Raw genomic sequence first — 18,300 nt, forward strand, 5'->3', positions numbered from 1 at the left:
TAGACTTTTATTTATCTCGTCCCCAAAACTCACTCGTTTTAAAAAAGATAATTCACTAACCAAGATTCGGTTTAGCAAACACCTTTATAATGGCCATGCTTGTGGCCAGTGTCAGCCAAATTAACCTGACTACTCGATTCGGATAGCCCGCCCAAAGAAGAAACTCGAGGAGCTGGCTTAATTATGTGTTCTATCGCGGCGATAGAGTGATCAGCTGAAAGCTTGATTAATAGCTCAACAGAGGAAATGATATCTCCACACAATCGCTCGAGAAGATCAGAAGACATGGATTCTCGGACAACAACGCGTAAAATTTCCACGTTCCCCTCGCTGGGCGGCAAAGGGTAATCTAAACAGATAATTAATTCCAGGTGAATTGGGATAAGAAAATAAAGGAAACTTACTTGGAATAATATATCCTTTCACCCGAAGAAGAGTAGACAGATTGTTCTGGCTAACTTTGGGATACTGATCCTTGACAGAATCAGCTAATTTCCATGCGACGACAGGTAGTCCAGCGTTATAATTTTCCGGATCATCGCCAAGTTCACTTTCCTCCTTCGAAGCACTAGGATCATATTCATGGACTCCTCGCCTTCGATGAATCTCGGACAAACATACAAAGTAACCCGAAGCCTCGAGGACAGTCGCAAGCAACCTCGCGTTGCTCAGCGAGTTCCTCTGGATCCGGGTGTACCCTTCGCGGCCGAAATGAAGGAAGTTGTAGTACTGTTGAATTACCTGATAGCCCGGTCGAGAGAAGTTCAATGCTAGACAATTCGATCAGAACCAAGTAAATATATATGCAATTCCCTTTAATACTCACTAAAACTCTGCTCGACACCACCAAGGTACTTGAGCTCAAATACAAGGTGTTTAGGAAGGTACTCCTCAGACCTCCAGATGATCCATCCAAGTCCGGCAGAAACTAACCCATATTTATGACCGGAGGTATTAATACTATGAACTCTTTTAATTCGAAAATCCCAAACTGTATTGGGATGACAGAAGGGCGCAACAAAACCGCCAGATGCTCCGTCAACATGAATGGGAACGTCGATGCCGGTTCGCGCTTCGAGATCATCCAGGAGCTCTGAGATCTCAGCCACGGGCTCGTAGTGGCCGGTGTAAGTTGATCCAAGAATAATGAAAATACCAATAGTGTTCTCGTCAACGTTTTCGAGAACCTTGGTCGCATCCAGACAATGATGTGATTCCTTGCTAACCGGGATCAAACGCGCTTCAACATCAAAGTATCGAGCAAACTTTTCTAGAGCCACTTGTGCGTTGGCTCCCATGATGATATTTGGATTCGAGACGTCTTTTCCAGCAGCCTTCCGCTTTTCCTGCCATCGCCGCTTCATGGCCAGGCCTCCTAAGTGAATGGCTTCGGAGGATCCAGTGGTTGCGGACCCAATTGGCTTTTCATCTGTCTTTGCATGCCAAAGACTGCCGAGGATATTAATACATCGTGAGTGGATGTCCATCAGCGCAGGATACTCGTCTGAATCAGCGAGATTCTTGGTCAAGTTCTCGTTGGTCAACGACACCGCTTCAGGCTCGACGTAGGTAGTAACAAAGCTCGCGAGATTCAGATTTGGCTTGCCATCTAGATCCAGGTCATCTCGAATCAAGGCGTAAGCAGCTGGGATTGTCAGCTTGATCCGTAGTCATAAAAGTAATGAATCTTTCAGCAATTACACGCACCCTTTGATTCGAGTCCATTTTCAGGAATAGAACTAGATCGGTGGTGAGTCTTGTATAAAAAAAAAGGTGTCCTGCTGGACTGTGCGGCACCTACAACTTTGGAACTGGCTCGCTGGCTGTATAGCGATTGAGGTACGGAGATTCAAAACCGCTGGCAACTGTCACATCTCCAGTATGAGTGCCTGCTTCACTTTTGAGCTGCTGCTCGACAAGACTATTTGCGTCTACGTGTCTGCTCAGCATGGTAGGAATTTTTGTATAATATGCTACTCAGATAGACAGCGGGAAAAATACTAACTAGCAGTAGCAGTGTCTGGCTGGAAAAAACTCATCTAAGACGAGTGATATATTCTGACCGAAACTATTTGCCCAATACGTGTAAGCTCGCGGCGATTCACTCCGTGCGCATACTAATTAGCGACGAAAGCCCGCACGTCGAGCCGCATACGAGCCGCAGGCATTTAGCGAGAGCGAGGAAGATGGATGTGATGAGGGAGGAGGACGGAGAAGGATTGGACGGGAACAGGCTGTTTTAGCTGGCAATGAGATTAAGCATTGCAGTGGAACTGAGGAGCCTGGTGGAGAAGAAAAAAGAAAACATGAACTAGATCCGAAAGTCGATGTGATAGGGATCCGCAGCTGGAGGCGTGGAAGTAAGCAGTAGTAGTAGACCCGAGAGGATGAACTCGACAGCGGATACAAGCAGACGGGAGCAGAGAGTTTTTGGGTCTTGGAAAGCAGTGTCTTGGAGTTCCGGGAAATGTAGAGTGAAAGTTGAAAACTGGCTTTCGGGACCAGAAGGGAAGTCAGTGGCTATCACTGGCTGCAACCTCTGAGTTACATGACGTCAGGGACTGGGTTGTCTAGTTTGAATTGCTTGTAATACTATACAGATGAAATGTAGCAGGAAGAGTTTGACTATTTAAGAGGTGCTCTGAATAAGGCAGGCAGCACAAATGAACGCCGGGTATATTGTAGTTATAAAACATCGATTGCTTCGTTAATTAGTGGGCCTGCAGAACGCGATAGAACATGATTTTGTGGATGAAACTGTGAGGACTGGCTGATTTACTTGGCAAAAAGTGAAAAAAGGTTGGAGGTCGTGATAGAAGTGACTTGTTATAGCAGCCAACCCAGTAATTGTGAATGCTGTTCGGTGACAGTCTCTTTTGCCGTACATCCATCCATTCATCCATCCTAGAGTCCAATACTACTAACTATTACTCCTACGCTGTTATTCCTACACTATTACTACTACACTACTGCTACTACACTACTACCACTTCCTTACTACGACCTTACACTACTGACGACTATATACAGCCTCTCAGGCTCTTCCTCCATCAAAGCTTAAGCTCCAGGCTCCAGGCTCTAACTAACTAACTAACTCTCAGCCGTCAAACCACTCGCGGCTGACACCAACCAAACGCTGCCACACCATACCGCGTATTGGATTACGTAATCGCATAAATAACGGCGACGTCCAGGGACTGCACAAATACCTCGAGAGGGAGCTATTTATAGCGGGCAGCGGAGGGCAGGGCGAGTTTCCGAAACAAGCAAGTAAGCAGCTGGAAGCGGGCTAGTCTAGGACGCGAATCCTGGGCGTGTCGGCCGATTCGGGAATGCGGCGAGGCGGGGACTGGCGCAAGGGCCAGCTGTGTCAGAATGTGGTGTGTTTGAAGTTGTTGGCAGGGCGACACTGAAGATGCGCGGGACCGGCACGAGCGGGACTATTTAGAGCTGGAAAGACGTTTCGGACGGACGTAAGCAGGGCTATAGAGCGGCAGTTTGGGGGGAAAGTAGTAAGCAACGGGAGCCCGCCAGACTGCAAGCTACCGCAAGGACGTAGCAGTCTCCTGCACCTGCGGCACTTATTGTGCGTTTACGGTACGCTTACTGTGCGCTCTCTGTGCGCTCGCTCTACTCTGCACTTTTCTCCGTGCAAAATACAGGCAGAGTCGTGCAGCTCAGGCGCACTGTTTGTTTGGTGCTCGACGACTGCATCTTCGTGACCCTTTCAAATATCTGCCGAGCCATAAGCTGCAGCAGAAAAACTCGATCAACTCGATCAACTCGATCAGCTCTATCAACTCGACTAAACCAAGCAAACTAAGCAAACTAAGCATACAAACCTCAGATCGCGTGGCCACGTGGCCCGCTCTTTGCTATCTCTAATCGGTGCAAAAGCGCCTGTCTGATCTTGGCCGCCTTCACGCACAACATGAAAACACGCGCGGCAGGCAGATACATCCTTCCATCCTTCCATCCACGAACGTGCAGCTCGCAGTTTAGCTAAAGTCTTGCTGTTTTCGACCAAGTCCCCGGAGTTACGTAGTCCTGCTCAGACCGTCCTTAAATCTGAAATCCTTGAAGGAAGAAAAAAAAAAGCCTCTATAATATATATATATACGAAGTTAGAGTTGAATCACCAGAGCTCGAGCTACAACGGTAAAAAAAAAACCGTGTGCGATATTGGTTGAGTTTGAACGAAGCGGTCGACGTTCGACGTTCCACGCCTGACGCCTGATACTCAACGCCATACGCACTGAAATTAGAACCGCCGACTGTCCTCTGACGCGGTCAGCATAAAAAACCGAGCAGCCAGGCTGTCTTTCTGACAATGCGAGATCCGCAAAAACTCTTACACTATGCTTGCTTCCTGGTCTTGTCGCTCTAGTTACTTTACTCCATGGTACTCAACTTTGTCCTACTTTACTGTACTTGCTCTACTTTACTCTACTTTACTCTACTTTGCTCAGTCTCTATTTTCCCTCGACTCTTAGTTGATTCTGTTACAATATTGCTAATAAATTGTTTGCTAATAAATTGTTTGCTCTTCCCATCTCGCACGCTGGACAAGGTCCAGCGTCTAATTCTTAAATCTCCCTCATCACGCCGACCCTGCGGTGTGGACCGAGCCAAATCAACAGTCAGATCAAACCAGAACCGGAACCGGAACTCAGTCCTGATCCCTGAACCTGCGCCGCGTTTCCACTCCCATTCTGCGCTGTGTCTCCAGCCTTCTCAGACACGAGCTAGCTACTGTAGCTGCCCTACCGCCATACTACCGCCTTACTCAAGCACTCTTTTCTTTCTCTGTCTCGCTCGCCGATTTGCTCTCGTTCTGATTCTCTCACGCTCGGCCTCTTCTCTTCTTCCTCTTCTTGTTTGCTCAACCTCTCTTTCTTCTTTTCCTTCTTTCTTTCTCGACTCGGCCTCTTTTTCTTTCTCAATTCCCCTTCTGCATTGCCTCAGATTCCGTCTCCTGCAATCTTCTGCGACGCCCAAAACTGTCCGCCCTAGTCTGCGATCTCGTATTGCGCCAAACCAACCCTTCCTGGGCCTCTCGACCTGCCGCCCTCTTTCCATATTCATTTTCCCCAGCCGGCCGGCATTTCCTGTCGCGTTTCACACTTCTTCCTTCTCCTCGTTTCCTCTTATTGCTCTTATCCTTCACTTCCTTCGCTTCACTCATCTCACACTCGCGCCTATCTTTTGCTCCTTTTCGCCAGGTTTTCTACCCGGCTCCGATTGCGTATCGTCACTCACCCCCTACCACGCCGTATTTGCGAGATAACTTGCAAAGCACTCTGCGTTTACTTTAGGTTCGTGATTATTTTATCTCCTGCATTTTCTATCTTTCCCCGTCTGCATATACTGTCGTTCATTTCTTGGCTCCGGAAATAACCTATCCTCGTTCTTCTGTTATGCTGGCACGCGTCGCGGCTCCTCTTCCACGCTCTCGCGCACGCCTCTAGCTTTTTTTCCTGCCTCGAATTCCCACTCCCATCAACACACAGCTTCTCCCTTCACACTCCTATACCATACCTCGCTGTCCCTCCCCCTCTCCTCCCGCTCCTTTAACATCCACAAAGCTAACCTTTCGTCTTGTCTACTACACATAGACTCTTTTAGTCTTCTCAGATTCCTTTTTAGTTGTACTTGTTTGGTTCTTATTCCCATCTATCTAATTTCATCGTCCTGTCGCTCACGTATGCGCCTGGTGTTTTCGTGTTCGGCCCTACTCTCCGATCCTCTCCTTTCTGCTCCTCTATCGCCCATCTAGGGTCCCTTTTATTTTAATTTAGGTATGTTATGTTTTTTCTGGACCCTATTTTTCCATTTCTTGAGTTTGTTTTTTTTCGTGTCTTAATTAACTCTCTCTAGTAAATAGCGTCTCCTATCCTTGTATAGGTAATTCATAGTACATTATGACCGATAATAGACTGAATATTTTGTCTGGTATGTGTCATTGTCTTTTTCTTTGTTTAGCTACTAATTTAGTATAGTTGGAAGCAATCCCATATCTGCATTCCTCTCTTGGCGCCTGACCGCGAGCAATGCAGCTGACGTCTCCCTGATCTGGAAGATTCATAACGAAATCGTTGTCAACTACGGCATATCCTTCAAGTCAAGTACTCTCAACTCGGAACGTTTCAGACCACATCAAGGTAAATTATTTTATTGTCCTTTTGCTTTTATCGTGGCTTTCATGCGCTAACCTATGAAGTCTCTCGATCAATTGATGAGATTCGCGCGCCATCTAGCGGATTCGATTATGTCATAGTTTGTATAAAAGCTCTTCCAGATATCTATGATCTGGGTGCTGTTATATCGAACGTTGTCACTCCTGGCCACACTTGCATTGTCGTAAATACTTCTCTCGGGATCGGCATCGAATCTTACTTGGTTGATTCTTTTCCAGAAAATGTTGTTCTATCTCTTGTCTGTGACGCGTCATTGACTCAGGTCGGTCCCGTGGACTTTGAGGAATTTGGAACATCTCCTGCACAAGTCTGGATAGGTTCAAATGCTGCGAAACCTGGAGCTGACTTTAGTTTGGTAGAAGATATGGCTGAATCATTTGCGCTCACACTGGAAGCTGGTGGAGTAAAGTGCAATGTCTCGAAGAATATTAAACAGAAACAGTGGGAGAAATCAATTACTCCTATAGCTTTGCATCCGTTTTCAGTCTTATTAGATGAGCCCAATCTTTCAACGCTTATTGCTGTTGATCATGTTCGTTCTGCTGTTGTTGGAACAATGTCGGAGCTTCTTGCTATTGCTAGATCACAAGGTTGCACCATTGATAGCAAATCTTTTGTCAAACCTTCTCTCGAAGCTGCTATTGCGGTCTCGAAACCATCCATGATGTATCAAGACTACATTGCGAAAAGACCAATGGAGATCGAGGTATTGCTGGCAAATCCTCTGCGTCTAGCAAGTGAGGCGGGCATTGAGACTCCAAGGCTTGAAATGCTTTATATTACATTGACTCGCTTAAACCAAATGAATCAGTCGAAAGTAAGTTCATGTCATTTTTTAATTTATTTTTGTGCTCTTGAGATATTAATCAGATAACTTAGATTGGTGGACCACTCACTCCGCTCCTAGCCAGTGGTGGCTACGCTCCTCCTCCAGTGTCTCGTCAACCTCCTCCTATAGACACTAATGCTGGTCGGCGTCCTTCTCTGTCTACCAGAAACTCAGCCCAGCTTGCTAGCGCTGGTGCAAATGGATATACTCCGTCTACTGCAGAAGGTTTGGAAGAGTTTTCAAATCTAGTTGTTTATGGTGATACCACTACCGATGGGGCTCCAAATGGAGTGCCGATGAATCAGCACACCTTGAGAGAAAGAGAGCTTGAGCTGCGTCAACGGGAGCAAGCCTTGAGAGAGCAAGAATATATGATGCGACAGCGACGAAGGACCGCTCCCAGACCAACACCTCCTATGCGATCGCAGTCTTATAGTGCAGATATGATGAGCGAATCGGGCGGCGATGATTACTTCTCGCAGCGAGGACCTCCACGTCCTACTGATGTAGACATGTTGTCGATGACATCTCGTCGGACTCGTCGTACAGGAAGCTTCCAGGCTCGCGCAGACCCTTCGGTTACTCCTGGATCTGGTGGTGTCACAGGAGCTTTACAGAAGCTTATGCGTGGACCTGGATCTCGCAAAATGAGCATTTCTGAAAGCGTTTCTCCGAACGAGTTTCGTCAGATGGAATATTACGAGTCGTTTATGGATTCCCCGCTGGTTAACAATACTTCTGATCGATATGGTAATGTGGATACTCATGTGTTGACAGATCAGTCCCGCGCAAACTCGATATCGTCCAATGCTAATAGACCGATGATGTATGGACCTCCCGGTCACCAGGCTGGCCCAGTGCCTCATAAGATGCGAGTTGGGTTCAACACGCCACCCGCTCCACAGGCACCGAGATTTCGTTTTGTGCCAAGAGGGGATGGAGCGCAGACACCTACGATTAATGGTCGGATGTTGAGCAATATTTCTGGTGTGGGACCTAGTCCTATGGACACAATGATGTCTGTAATTGGTGCCGATGGTGGTCCCAGTCGTACTTCGTCGGCGATGGGACAGCGAAACGCAAAGATGGGCCGAGGAGTTATGAGCCGTGCGTCCTCAGCGCCTGCACCGCCTCAGAATATGCCCAATGTGCCCACAGCTTCAGCTCAGCAGCAAATCTATGGAGTCCCGCCAGTTCCGCGACAAATGTCCACAAATGCCATATATCGACCTACGGGGTCAATAGTCAAGGTTGAAGACGATGGACCCTCTCGGCGAAGTCTCACCGGTAGTGCGAGCGCGAGTGCGAGTACCAGCAATGGAAATGGTAGTGGTAACAGCAGCTCGGCGAGTAGTCTTGAGCAGAAGTGACTCTCAGGATGGCGTCGAAAGAAGCGGTGAGATCTAGGCGACGTTAGAGGCCTTATAGAGCAAGCAAAGAAATGGTTCTTTTGGAGTCGAAGATTATTTACGCGGCAGTTTATGAATGGATATGGATGGTCAGATCTATATGAACGGCAACAACGACAACACAATCACTAATAATAATGATATTATCATTTCAACTATATCATCATCAACAACATCATCACCTTCATCGTCATCATCGTCATCGTCATCATCATCATCATTGCCATCACCATCACCGTCCCCGACAATAACACCAATATTATCACCATAATCAAGATCATCATTATAAAAGTTCTAACTACGCGCATATATTGTATATATGGAAGTGTATGTATGAATTGTAATATATACTTTTACTGAGAGAAGTGAGAGTATGCAAAAAAGACGATTTGGGATTGCATTTTTTTTCGTTGGGTCTGTGAATTTTGAGGAAGGGTTTTTTGAACACCTGCGCTATATTTTGTTTTTGAATCTTAATAATTCGATTTTTTCTTTGCGCTCGCCACTGTTTATTCTTGTGCTTTTGTTCTAATTATATACTATTTTTCCGAGCGGTTATATAAGATTGTTGTATAGGTTCAATTTCAATCGGAGGAAGGGTGTCGACAAATATTCATGTACAGTTTTATTCTTATTACTGGTACTATATTTTTCTTTCATTATAATTAATAATATATTAATATCCAATAGACATATTAGTTGAGTTTTTTTGCTGTAGGCATTATCGTAGATTTTTATTAGGGTTCATTTACTGTTATTGGTGGATTTATTACAAGTAAATATCACTACAACGAAGAATGTAAGATTTCTCATTCCGAGGAAATTAGCTTGAATATCTGCTTCAGGCAATTCACCAAGCGTTATATGCTCATAGGATAGAATGAGCAATGATTCAAACCATTCCACAACTAAAAACTAATAATTATACCTAGATTATCTAAACTTCTCATCCACATATCTTATGGCAACGCAAACAAAGCAACATTACAAAGGGGCAAAGACAAAGGATACTGGTTTACCTAATTTACTTAAAGTCAGTTCTATTGAAAAATTTTCCTCTCTTTCAACGAGCCTGAATTATTTGTGTCTTTTCTCTAGAGTTTTTAGAATACTTGGCTTGGAATTTACACAGAAATATTCAGATCCACAACGAGAGTACATGTTCACGTGCGCATACCCCAGACTAGGAAATCAGAAATTCGACTCAGAAATTGGACACAGCAAGTCTATCATTCTGGCTGCAATCACTCTTTTAATTTTCACAGTCAAAAAAATATCATCCTTCTACAGGTATTACTCTATTTCCTCCTGATCTTCGCCCGCGCTCTCCTACTACACTCGACCCAGCCCAGATTCTCTCGGCTGGTCCGAAGTGACTATTGTCGAAAGCAAGCCAAATCCATTCCAACCTGCTTATCAAGATATTATTTCGGCTCCGCGAATCGAAAAAATTGTCTGTTCGATTTTGATCATTTGGAGTTTGAGACTAATTTCGGATATAAATACAGCAAGCTTCCGAATCTCCATCCTGACTTTAGCACAGGATTTTGTTTTTGTTTCTGCGGCAATTTTCGACCTCCTCAAGTCTAGCAGCCTTAGATCTCAGTTCAAGAGGTTGTCAGACCACTGTGCTCGGTGAAGCAAAAATAGTTCAAACTTTTGAAAATTACTAGACCTGTGTTGAATAGTTCCTGATTGATTTCTCAAAATCTCGACCGAACTATATGTTTAGTATCAGACTCCAGGCAAAACAGACTGCGATCACTTTCCGTAGGTTTGAATATTCAGATAGTCGTTATGAGCAACAACAATTGTTTAGTATAGTTTGGTTATCAGGTCTTGCGTGTGCAATGGTCGAATCGATCCCTGAACCGCGAGATTGGATACATCGGAACAACTTCGAGATCTTCAGACTTGCTATGTCTGTACCTTCGACTGTCTTCTTCGTAATTTTGTCCACATTTAGTATCATCTAGAAAGAAGTCGACGTTCACCTGAGTAAAACTGATGAGAATATACGTCTGACCTAGATTCGCGTTCTGATATAGTTATGCGAATAAGCAAGCAGTTAAATTTTCTAGCTACTCGTTTATGCAAAACTTTATAATCCCGTCGCTGATATAGTTCAAATTACAGGTTAATAATTTGTCGTCCAGCTAAGAAAACCAGCTTTTCCAAAATATAACGACATATTTTAAAGGAGGAGCTCTCTTGTGACGGGTAGTGCGATGCGGCGCTGTAGTCATTAGTTATTATTGATGTTGTCCCAGCAACGCCGCAAACAAACTAAAGCAGTACAGAGCTTGATCTCAATGCATCCAAATATAATTATTTACGAGAGCCTAATCGTCGAGGACAACGTACAATAAGAAGATGGCAACTCAAAAACATGGACAAGAGCGCGAAGGAATATTTAGTCGGCACAATCCAGTGTTGTTTGGTCAAGCATCACCGATACAGAATCCTCTACCTAGACCAAATCAAGTTTCTTCCCAGTCGCCTACCCGAATTCAAGACCGAGCAGGTACATCTAAACTACAAATCTTAGAGATCTTGAAACTAATAACTATAATAATATGCAGTTACGTCTGGTCCGTATAAACCCATTTCAACACTGACAAACGCACAACGTCATCAGCCAGTAGAGAATATTAAGACTAAGTTTACGGACAATGGTCTTCACTCGTTGCAAGCACATAGTTCAACTGAAGAAGTGCAGCTAGTTACAACCAAGAAACTGGAGGGCCCTGACCGTGCACCCGTAAAAATTTCTCGTCCTTACGCTATTCATGTACGACCGGGTCGAGAAATCGGATTGAAACCGAGATATGAATCGACTAGAAATTCCAATTCGGATCGAATGCATGGCCGATCTAGCATTTTCAGCTCAAATCCCTATGAGTCTTTTACTAAAAGAATGGATAATTTGTCACTTTCCGACAGCTCGAAAATATCTCATAAAGACAGTTATGAGAGAAGAACGAATGAGAAACCCGACAGTCCGTTCGGAATCGGCTTGACATTGTATGAAATAGGAAAGTCTCATAACAAGGCAATGCCTTCAGCAATAGAAAACAAGTCAAGCAGCGATTTTAGCGTGAAATCGATAAGAGAAGGTTTGAATAATTTTTTTGAAGCGTAGCATACAGATTCTGACTGCAATACAGATAGACTAACTGCTCCAAATGAAAGCCTAGTAGAATCTTTACAACAGCTTTTGACAAAGTCTAGTCAGACAAATGGAAAGACTGATGAAATCTGTTCATCTGATCGCGAAATAAAAGGATTGTCTGTTCAATTAATGGATCACCAAGTTGAAGGTTTAAAATTTCTTCGCCAACGGGAAAACAGGCAGGTACAGCACAAAGGTGGCTTGCTCTGTGATGATGTAAATATTTTGACCTTGATATTATTTTTTCTTAAAGTTGACAAATGTATAGATGGGCTTGGGAAAAACGATTCAGGCGCTGGCGTTGATAGTATCCCATCCGTGGGATGAGGAACTGCACAGCTCTACTAATGCCTGCAAATCAACATTGATTATTGCACCGCTGGCGCTAATCAATCAATGGGCGCAAGAGGTGAAAAGTAAAGCATCTGGGTTATCTGTTTGCGTTCATCATGGAGCTTCCCGAATAACTGACGAGTCTCAGTTATCTCGCTTTTCAGTGGTCATAACAACATATCAAGTTATAGCCTCCGAATCCAATAAGAAAGGTCCATTGTTCAAGCTAGATTGGTGGCGAATCATTTTGGACGAAGCACATATTATTAAAAATAAAGCCGCAAAAACATCGGAGGCATGCTGTCAGCTACACGGTATGAATAGATGGGTACTTACAGGAACGCCTATTCAGAATAGCGTAGAAGAATTGTACTCGCTGTTCAAGTTTCTACATATAGAACCTTTATCTGATTTTCAAAATTGGACTCTTTCGATTACAAATCCAGTGAGACGTGGAAAGGGTCGACTTGCGATGAAGCGACTACAAATTGTGCTATCTCAGATATATCTTCGAAGAACTAAAGATGTCTTGAGTCAAGATAATTTCAAACTTCCACCGCGCGTTATTCATAAAAGAATGCTTAAGTTTTCAAAGCCTGAGAGAACATTTTATGATTCTCTCCATAGCAAGCTTGGCAGTCAACTCGAAAAGATTCTAGAAGACAAAAAGGACAAACAAAAAGTCAGCTACATGAGTGTCTTCTTGTTACTCCTACGGCTACGACAAGCGTGCGATCATACTGCTTTGGCTACGAAAAACTTCAAAACAGATATGGAAGAGGACACCAGGAGAGAAAAGAAAAAAGTCAAGACGAAAGCTGGCTCTGCAACAGCTCAGGAAGATGATATGGATGAATTGGCCGACTTGTTCAGTGATATAGCGGTTACTGTGAGAACATGCATGGTTTGTCAGGAACAGTAAGATTTTAGTGAAATTCGTTTGAGGTGATTATATACTGAATAAGATAGATTAAATGAAATAGAAAAGGAACGAGACGAGGATTATTGCGATAATTGCATTTCACATTTCGTTAATCGAGGAATAAATAGTGCTACTCTCAGTACAAAGATGATTGCGTTATTGGAGATCCTCAAGGAGAATGTCACACGCAAGACCATAGTGTTTAGTCAATTCACCTCGATGCTTGATATTGTCGAGCCAGCACTGAGAGATGAGAATATCAAATATGTTCGATGTAGGTTCAAAAGTCTTGAGATTCTAGCAATTATTCACTAACAAATATACTAGATGACGGATCTATGAAGCCGGCAGACAGGGTTCGATCTTTAGATACTTTGTCGCAGGACCCAGAAGTGAGCGTTTTGTTATGTTCATTGAAGGCTGGTGCTGTTGGTCTAAACTTAACATGTGCTTCACAAGTGGTCTTGCTTGACCCGTGGTGGAATCCTATGATATCCGAGCAAGCGATCGATCGCGTTCATCGGATCGGGCAAACACGGTCGGTTGATGTGCATGAACTAATAATCGAAGAATCGGTGGAAACACGGATATTGGAACTGCAAGCTAAGAAACGGGAACTTGCAAATAGCGTACTGGGAAGCAAAGATGGAACACAATTGCAAAAAGCTACGAAGCTTTCCCTCCAACAGATCAAGGATTTGTTTAATCATCGTGCTGAACTAAATGATCACAGCCAACATGAGGGGTAGCCACAAATGAACTTATTTTGATTAATTCTATCCAATGCAATCTAAATTATTCATACAACGAATCATACCCTTCAACCTAAACAACAACAAAACACCAAATACACCAGCCGTAGGTCCATGATCAGACCAACAATAGAATCACAAATTACTTTCTATTACTTTCTGCTTGTTTTCAATATAGTCTTGCTTCCAAGACCAATATTCAGATAATCGATTTCGCGAATACGTAACATAGTCGAAATCGATTGTAGATATTGTTGATTGAATTATAGCCCAAATGCCCCTAATCAGGTTTAGTACAGTGAGTCTACATAAAGAAAGTAAGAACATACCAATAGAAGCCAGGCATTCCCCACCAGGTACGGATTTCTTCCATCAACGAGTCGACTTCAGATTCTGAAACAGTAATCTCCGATTTCGTAGTAGTATTAATGAAAGAAGAAGTTGTCAGAGCGATATGTTTCGAATAGGTTTTGACTCCTTCTAAGTAAGTTTTACCCCATTCGCGCATAGTAGGACCCCCAACTTTCGGAATCAGAGATACATTGCAGTCAAATCCTTGCCATTCCATGAAATGATTTGCAAGATCAAATGCTCGCGGAGTTGGGAGAGAATACTCATAATCGATGAATGTAACAGGCGGTGAAGTGGCAGATAATGTCTTATCGGGTTTCCAGTCCTCTGGAACAATGATATTACCGCTTAACAGATCACAATGAGAAACAACAGTGGGACCTCCTTTATCGCAAATTTCTTTCATCACCCAGTTCAATTCTTTTACTAACGCGGTTTTAGTTGCTTCTTGGCCCGTCGTTTCTGAGGGCAACTTGTTGATCCACTTTGCACATAGTTGCCAAATATCATCAACCAATTCTTCAGACTGCTTTGAGCAAGAATCCGGGAACTCGTCCCTGATAAGCATTTTTATTGCATTCGCTTCAAGAACGGTATGCCATTGTGCAAGCATTTTGGCAACTCCTTTCATCAGCAACGGGTTACTAAGTTCATGATAATCTACCGATCGACCAGCAATGAAGCCATAAACGAGCCCATTCTGGAATCTGGCGTACAGTGGAGGGGCTAGTCCATGCGAATATAGTCGAATATGCGTACAATATTCACCTATGAGAGAGTTAGTTATAAATATGAATGAAATAAGGAACGGAGACACGTACGGCTCCTGTCAATTATGGTTCCAGTTCCTCTACCGTAAGCACGCACGAGAACCGTGAATTCCTGTGAAGTATTTGGCATATACACACATTGCAGCAGCTGCACAAGAGGCGTTAGTCATTTATACCGACCAATGGCCGTGGAAACTTACGCAGTTGGTAATTCCGCCCTTCAAAGAAGTAACAGCAATCTTATCAGGGATCCACGAGGGAAAGATGTCCAGAAGTAGCTGCTTAGTCGCACGAACTTGGACGTCCTGATTCTGGAGCGGAATAAAGTGTTCGAGAAAAACTTGAGATACTGTCATCTTCTGAGAGTGTTTGCAGAGGAGCTAGACAGGATAGGACGGATAGCAAAGATGGCACACGACCACAGAAGTCTGAGAAAGCCGCCACGCGTGGGATAGCAGTGTATAGAGAGCTCGCACAGCACTGGAGGCGATAAACTCGATTACAGCAATCTAGACAGCTGAAAAACAACGAATATGAGCGCAACGGCAACCAATGAGCGAGCTGAAGTCGGTTTTGACTGATTTTGAATTATTATGACCAGATTTCTCATATCTGGCGAACGGAGTTGCAAGCTGCGCCGCTTATTGTAGAAGCACCAACCCCATAAGGTAAATTGCAACAGACAATGGCACTCTTCAACCCGACGAGAAAAACTTTTAATTTCAAAATTTATCTCGAACATAGTTAGCAAAAGTAACCGGTTTCGACCGGATCGTGAGTTTATGTGAGCTGCAGGTGAGTAATCTGCGACAAAAGTTTTAACACGTGGGATATACAGAATAGAATTATATTCAATGATGATAACAGATCTGTATGCTTGACTCGGGAAACCGAACTGGAGGCTACATGATTTCTCAATAGACTACAACGGTATCTGATTCAGTTCATTCTGTTGTATTTTTCGTTGCTAAAACAATTGCGGGATTAAATTGACTCGTTTAGGGGCCATGCCGCCAAAAAATAGGCGTGCTTATTTGAATGCTTTGTACTCGAAGCCACTACCTGTCGCTGTGATCGAGCTTCCGGCTTTGATACCTTATAATCCTATCTGCATTGCTCAATATGCGTACGCCTTTCTCGCTGTACCACTGATAAAGCAATTTTTTACTCGACGAAAAAGAATCACTGCATATCTCTCCACTAGTGAGGACAAGTTCAACAGCTATGTCAGCGCGGTGTACGTTGACGATATTGAAGGCATGAGGCAGCTCTGGAGCTCTGGATTTTTTGGCAAGGGGACCCAGAGCCGAAGTGAGCCTACCTGGGAAATACGAACTGCCAAAAGACTAGGACTCGCAGCAAGTGATGGCAAGGTTGCTCCTGAATTGGTAACTGCTCAACGACGCGATGCCCGTAGGAAATTTAAACAGGCTAGGGAGCTCGCTGAAAATGGCATCACGGAAGTCTCTCCGGCAGCCGGGTCGATTATAGAGATAGATTCTAAAGTGAAAATTCGGCAGGAAGATGAAAAATTGAGAACTCTCGACGGAACTGTAAAGCGATTAGAAAAGTTGCATTTGACTCCACAAGAAGCGTTCTTCTTAACTTTTGGGCTGGATACATTGGATATATACAGTGCTGAAACAGGGGTAAGTAGAATTATTTAAATGATTTAGACTGATTTCTAATTCTACTAGGACCATATCCCGATCCCATACTTACTGACTATGCTCATGCCAGATGTTCGGCCTGATAATGATTTTATTATGCACTACGTCGTTTATCATTATTATAGGTCTCATGGGTGGTGTGTTAGAGATGGAGTTAAATTCGGAGTCGACTACTTACTTTATTGTAAAGGACCACCATTTTCCCATGCTGACTTCGCTGTGATTATCATGCCTTTATACGCTGATGAAAATCGGAACCAAGCCAATAGACGAGAGTGGAACTGGATTTCTGGCGTGAATCGGGTTGTGAGTGGAGTAAAAAAGACGCTTATATTGTGTTATGTACAAGTACCTGAAAGTATTATTGAATGGCGCTCAGTCGATGAGCTTCTAAGTCGATATATGGTGAAGGAAATTTCGATTCGACGATGGATACCAAGTCGCACACGAGATTGATACATATTTTGGTTTGTAGGCGTTTTGTTTCATGCGAGGAGTTATGGATGTTAAATTACAACGATAATGTACAATAAATTCAGTGGACCATCAGATTTCTCCCTTCCAGGCCTTTTCAACAAAGGAACAGCCTCTGCCCTCATTTGATATGCAAACGTAGTTCTTTTTATCTGGTAAAATGCATTTTTCTTCTGCAGCAGGAAAGAGACATGGACAGTCTACTGGTTTCTTGACACAGGCGAGGGAATCAGGACAAACGTATCCCTTGCACTCAACTATAAGTACGGTCATCAACATCAGCTCACCTGATATACGCAAGAAAAGTACTTACCGGCTTCATAGTTTTGCTGATACCATTGAGGACTGCCTTGCACGCCGGCTTGCTGTTGTCGCCCAGTTCCTGGTCCACCGCCTTCAAACATATGCTCAAAGAAGTCGAATTGTGCCGACACCAGCAACGCTGATTGCACAAAAAAAAGAAGCACGATGAAGCCAAATTGGCGCATAATCGAGATAATTAGATGTTCAGCTGAACCTTCGTTGAACTCTCACTGGATCGAATAATCTCGTTCTAACAAAGAATTAATGATCGATTGATGAACACTTTCCAGGGCTGCTGTAGCTACGTGTCGGAACTTTATGATCACATGACTGTATAAGCAATTGACAGTATTTTAACAGCTGTCACAAGAAGCTTGAGAATGAGAAAATCTAAGTTGGCTCACCCTTAGCAAATTGAAATTGAATAAAATATTTCGGCTGAAAAATAGATCTGAATACTTAATATATAGTCTTGACTACCGCTTTAGGGCAATTACATAAGTTTCTGTGATTCTGTTCCTGTAATTAGAGGGATACGTACTGGTACACAATGGCGTTGGGATGTTGGATCTACTGTGGATGAGACCGAGTTCGTTTGTGATACCACTATATTCGAGTTATTTGCGGATCGTAATCATATAGACAAACAAAGATATAAGACAACAAGACTATAAATGAGTGAAGCACAACCGCAGTCTGACGCTCTAGTCTCCCAGTTTGTCGAGCTGACTCAGAGCACGCCAGATCGAGCGCGCATGTACTTGGAGGCAGCCGAGGGCGATCTAAATGTATGGCTGGACCAGATTGCATTGAATTGGTCTCGATTAATGATATGATTCTCCCCATAAAATTCTACTGACAGATTCCAGGGAGCTGTCGAGCTTTATTTCGCTTCAGGCTCAACTGGAGACAGTGGTGCTGCCGGGGACGATGAGTCTGAGGACGACCCGACCAGTGCGGACGACATGAGCGACACATTTGCTTCGGGTGTCCAGTACGACCAAACCGAGCCAACGAGGCCCCGAATGGCTCTCTCTTCGACCTTTCGCGCTTTGGATCCCGAAACTAGGTCAGTTTGCTGCTCTTTTTGTTCTGCTGTCTTCTACAATCACTTCGCT

The 18,300-nt window shown here is 43.8% G+C and overlaps 6 protein-coding genes across 6 annotated transcripts; 3 read left to right on the forward strand and 3 right to left on the reverse strand.

The window, feature by feature from the left end:
* Positions 1 to 71: 71 nt before the first annotated feature.
* Positions 72 to 1,950, reverse strand: V1516DRAFT_665537 (pyridoxal phosphate-dependent transferase; the record flags this gene model as incomplete). Its single annotated transcript, XM_066920684.1, has 5 exons — positions 72 to 349; positions 405 to 770; positions 827 to 1,645; positions 1,708 to 1,739; positions 1,802 to 1,950. The coding sequence occupies 5 exons, from the start codon at positions 1,948 to 1,950 to the stop codon at positions 72 to 74; spliced, it is 1,644 nt and encodes a 547-aa protein (XP_066776258.1).
* Positions 1,951 to 5,715: 3,765 nt separating this feature from the next.
* V1516DRAFT_476511 (ketopantoate reductase PanE/ApbA C terminal-domain-containing protein) lies at positions 5,716 to 8,693 on the forward strand. The gene is made up of 5 exons (XM_066919083.1): positions 5,716 to 5,798; positions 5,878 to 5,952; positions 6,000 to 6,161; positions 6,221 to 7,014; positions 7,077 to 8,693. The coding sequence occupies exons 2-5, from the start codon at positions 5,922 to 5,924 to the stop codon at positions 8,394 to 8,396; spliced, it is 2,307 nt and encodes a 768-aa protein (XP_066776259.1). The 5' UTR covers positions 5,716 to 5,798; positions 5,878 to 5,921; the 3' UTR covers positions 8,397 to 8,693.
* A 2,068-nt stretch (positions 8,694 to 10,761) lies between these two features.
* Positions 10,762 to 13,752, forward strand: V1516DRAFT_713150 (SNF2 family N-terminal domain-containing protein). Its single transcript, XM_066924304.1, has 6 exons — positions 10,762 to 10,959; positions 11,018 to 11,551; positions 11,603 to 11,823; positions 11,876 to 12,858; positions 12,910 to 13,136; positions 13,190 to 13,752. The coding sequence occupies exons 1-6, from the start codon at positions 10,809 to 10,811 to the stop codon at positions 13,609 to 13,611; spliced, it is 2,538 nt and encodes an 845-aa protein (XP_066776260.1). The 5' UTR covers positions 10,762 to 10,808; the 3' UTR covers positions 13,612 to 13,752.
* V1516DRAFT_653984 (kinase-like domain-containing protein) lies at positions 13,602 to 15,319 on the reverse strand. The gene is made up of 4 exons (XM_066920297.1): positions 14,936 to 15,319; positions 14,787 to 14,883; positions 13,944 to 14,733; positions 13,602 to 13,894 (listed from the first exon to the last, which is right to left on the reverse strand). The coding sequence occupies exons 1-4, from the start codon at positions 15,089 to 15,091 to the stop codon at positions 13,750 to 13,752; spliced, it is 1,188 nt and encodes a 395-aa protein (XP_066776261.1). The 5' UTR covers positions 15,092 to 15,319; the 3' UTR covers positions 13,602 to 13,749.
* A 146-nt stretch (positions 15,320 to 15,465) lies between these two features.
* On the forward strand, positions 15,466 to 16,954 carry V1516DRAFT_678706 (uncharacterized protein). Its single transcript, XM_066922792.1, has 3 exons — positions 15,466 to 15,530; positions 15,738 to 16,384; positions 16,433 to 16,954. Exons 2-3 carry the CDS (start codon positions 15,743 to 15,745, stop codon positions 16,859 to 16,861), a joined length of 1,071 nt encoding a protein of 356 aa, XP_066776262.1. The 5' UTR covers positions 15,466 to 15,530; positions 15,738 to 15,742; the 3' UTR covers positions 16,862 to 16,954.
* V1516DRAFT_678708 (uncharacterized protein) lies at positions 16,730 to 17,447 on the reverse strand. Its single transcript, XM_066922793.1, has 2 exons — positions 17,193 to 17,447; positions 16,730 to 17,136 (listed from the first exon to the last, which is right to left on the reverse strand). The coding sequence occupies exons 1-2, from the start codon at positions 17,365 to 17,367 to the stop codon at positions 16,952 to 16,954; spliced, it is 360 nt and encodes a 119-aa protein (XP_066776263.1). The 5' UTR covers positions 17,368 to 17,447; the 3' UTR covers positions 16,730 to 16,951.
* Positions 17,448 to 18,300: the final 853 nt, after the last annotated feature.

This window comes from Lipomyces oligophaga (genome assembly GCF_038497815.1).
Source record: "Lipomyces oligophaga strain CBS 7107 unplaced genomic scaffold V1516scaffold_6, whole genome shotgun sequence".
Classification (NCBI taxonomy): domain Eukaryota; kingdom Fungi; phylum Ascomycota; class Lipomycetes; order Lipomycetales; family Lipomycetaceae; genus Lipomyces; species [Lipomyces] oligophaga.

Bases quoted from the DNA above. Each gene is read 5' to 3' on its own strand.
- V1516DRAFT_476511 (XM_066919083.1), top strand. From the start codon at position 5,922: ATGACCGATAATAGACTGAATATTTTGTCTG. The intron at 6,162-6,220 runs GTAAATTATTTT...TAACCTATGAAG, and splicing joins ACGTTTCAGACCACATCAAG to TCTCTCGATCAATTGATGAG. The intron at 7,015-7,076 runs GTAAGTTCATGT...CAGATAACTTAG, and splicing joins ACCAAATGAATCAGTCGAAA to ATTGGTGGACCACTCACTCC.
- V1516DRAFT_713150 (XM_066924304.1), top strand. From the start codon at position 10,809: ATGGCAACTCAAAAACATGGACAAGAGCGCGAAGGAATATTTAGTCGG. The intron at 10,960-11,017 runs GTACATCTAAAC...AATAATATGCAG, and splicing joins CCGAATTCAAGACCGAGCAG to TTACGTCTGGTCCGTATAAA. The intron at 11,552-11,602 runs GTTTGAATAATT...ACTGCAATACAG, and splicing joins CGTGAAATCGATAAGAGAAG to ATAGACTAACTGCTCCAAAT.
- V1516DRAFT_653984 (XM_066920297.1), bottom strand. From the start codon at position 15,091: ATGACAGTATCTCAAGTTTTTCTCGAACACTTTATTCCGCTCCAGAAT. The intron at 14,884-14,935 runs GTAAGTTTCCAC...CCTCTTGTGCAG, and splicing joins AGGGCGGAATTACCAACTGC to CTGCTGCAATGTGTGTATAT. The intron at 13,895-13,943 runs GTATGTTCTTAC...AAACCTGATTAG, and splicing joins GGAATGCCTGGCTTCTATTG to GGGCATTTGGGCTATAATTC.
- V1516DRAFT_678706 (XM_066922792.1), top strand. From the start codon at position 15,743: ATGCCGCCAAAAAATAGGCGTGCTTATTTGAATGCTTTGTACTCGAAG. The intron at 16,385-16,432 runs GTAAGTAGAATT...TAATTCTACTAG, and splicing joins TATACAGTGCTGAAACAGGG to GACCATATCCCGATCCCATA.
- V1516DRAFT_678708 (XM_066922793.1), bottom strand. From the start codon at position 17,367: ATGCGCCAATTTGGCTTCATCGTGCTTCTTTTTTTTGTGCAATCAGCG. The intron at 17,137-17,192 runs GTAAGTACTTTT...CCGTACTTATAG, and splicing joins TCAGCAAAACTATGAAGCCG to TTGAGTGCAAGGGATACGTT.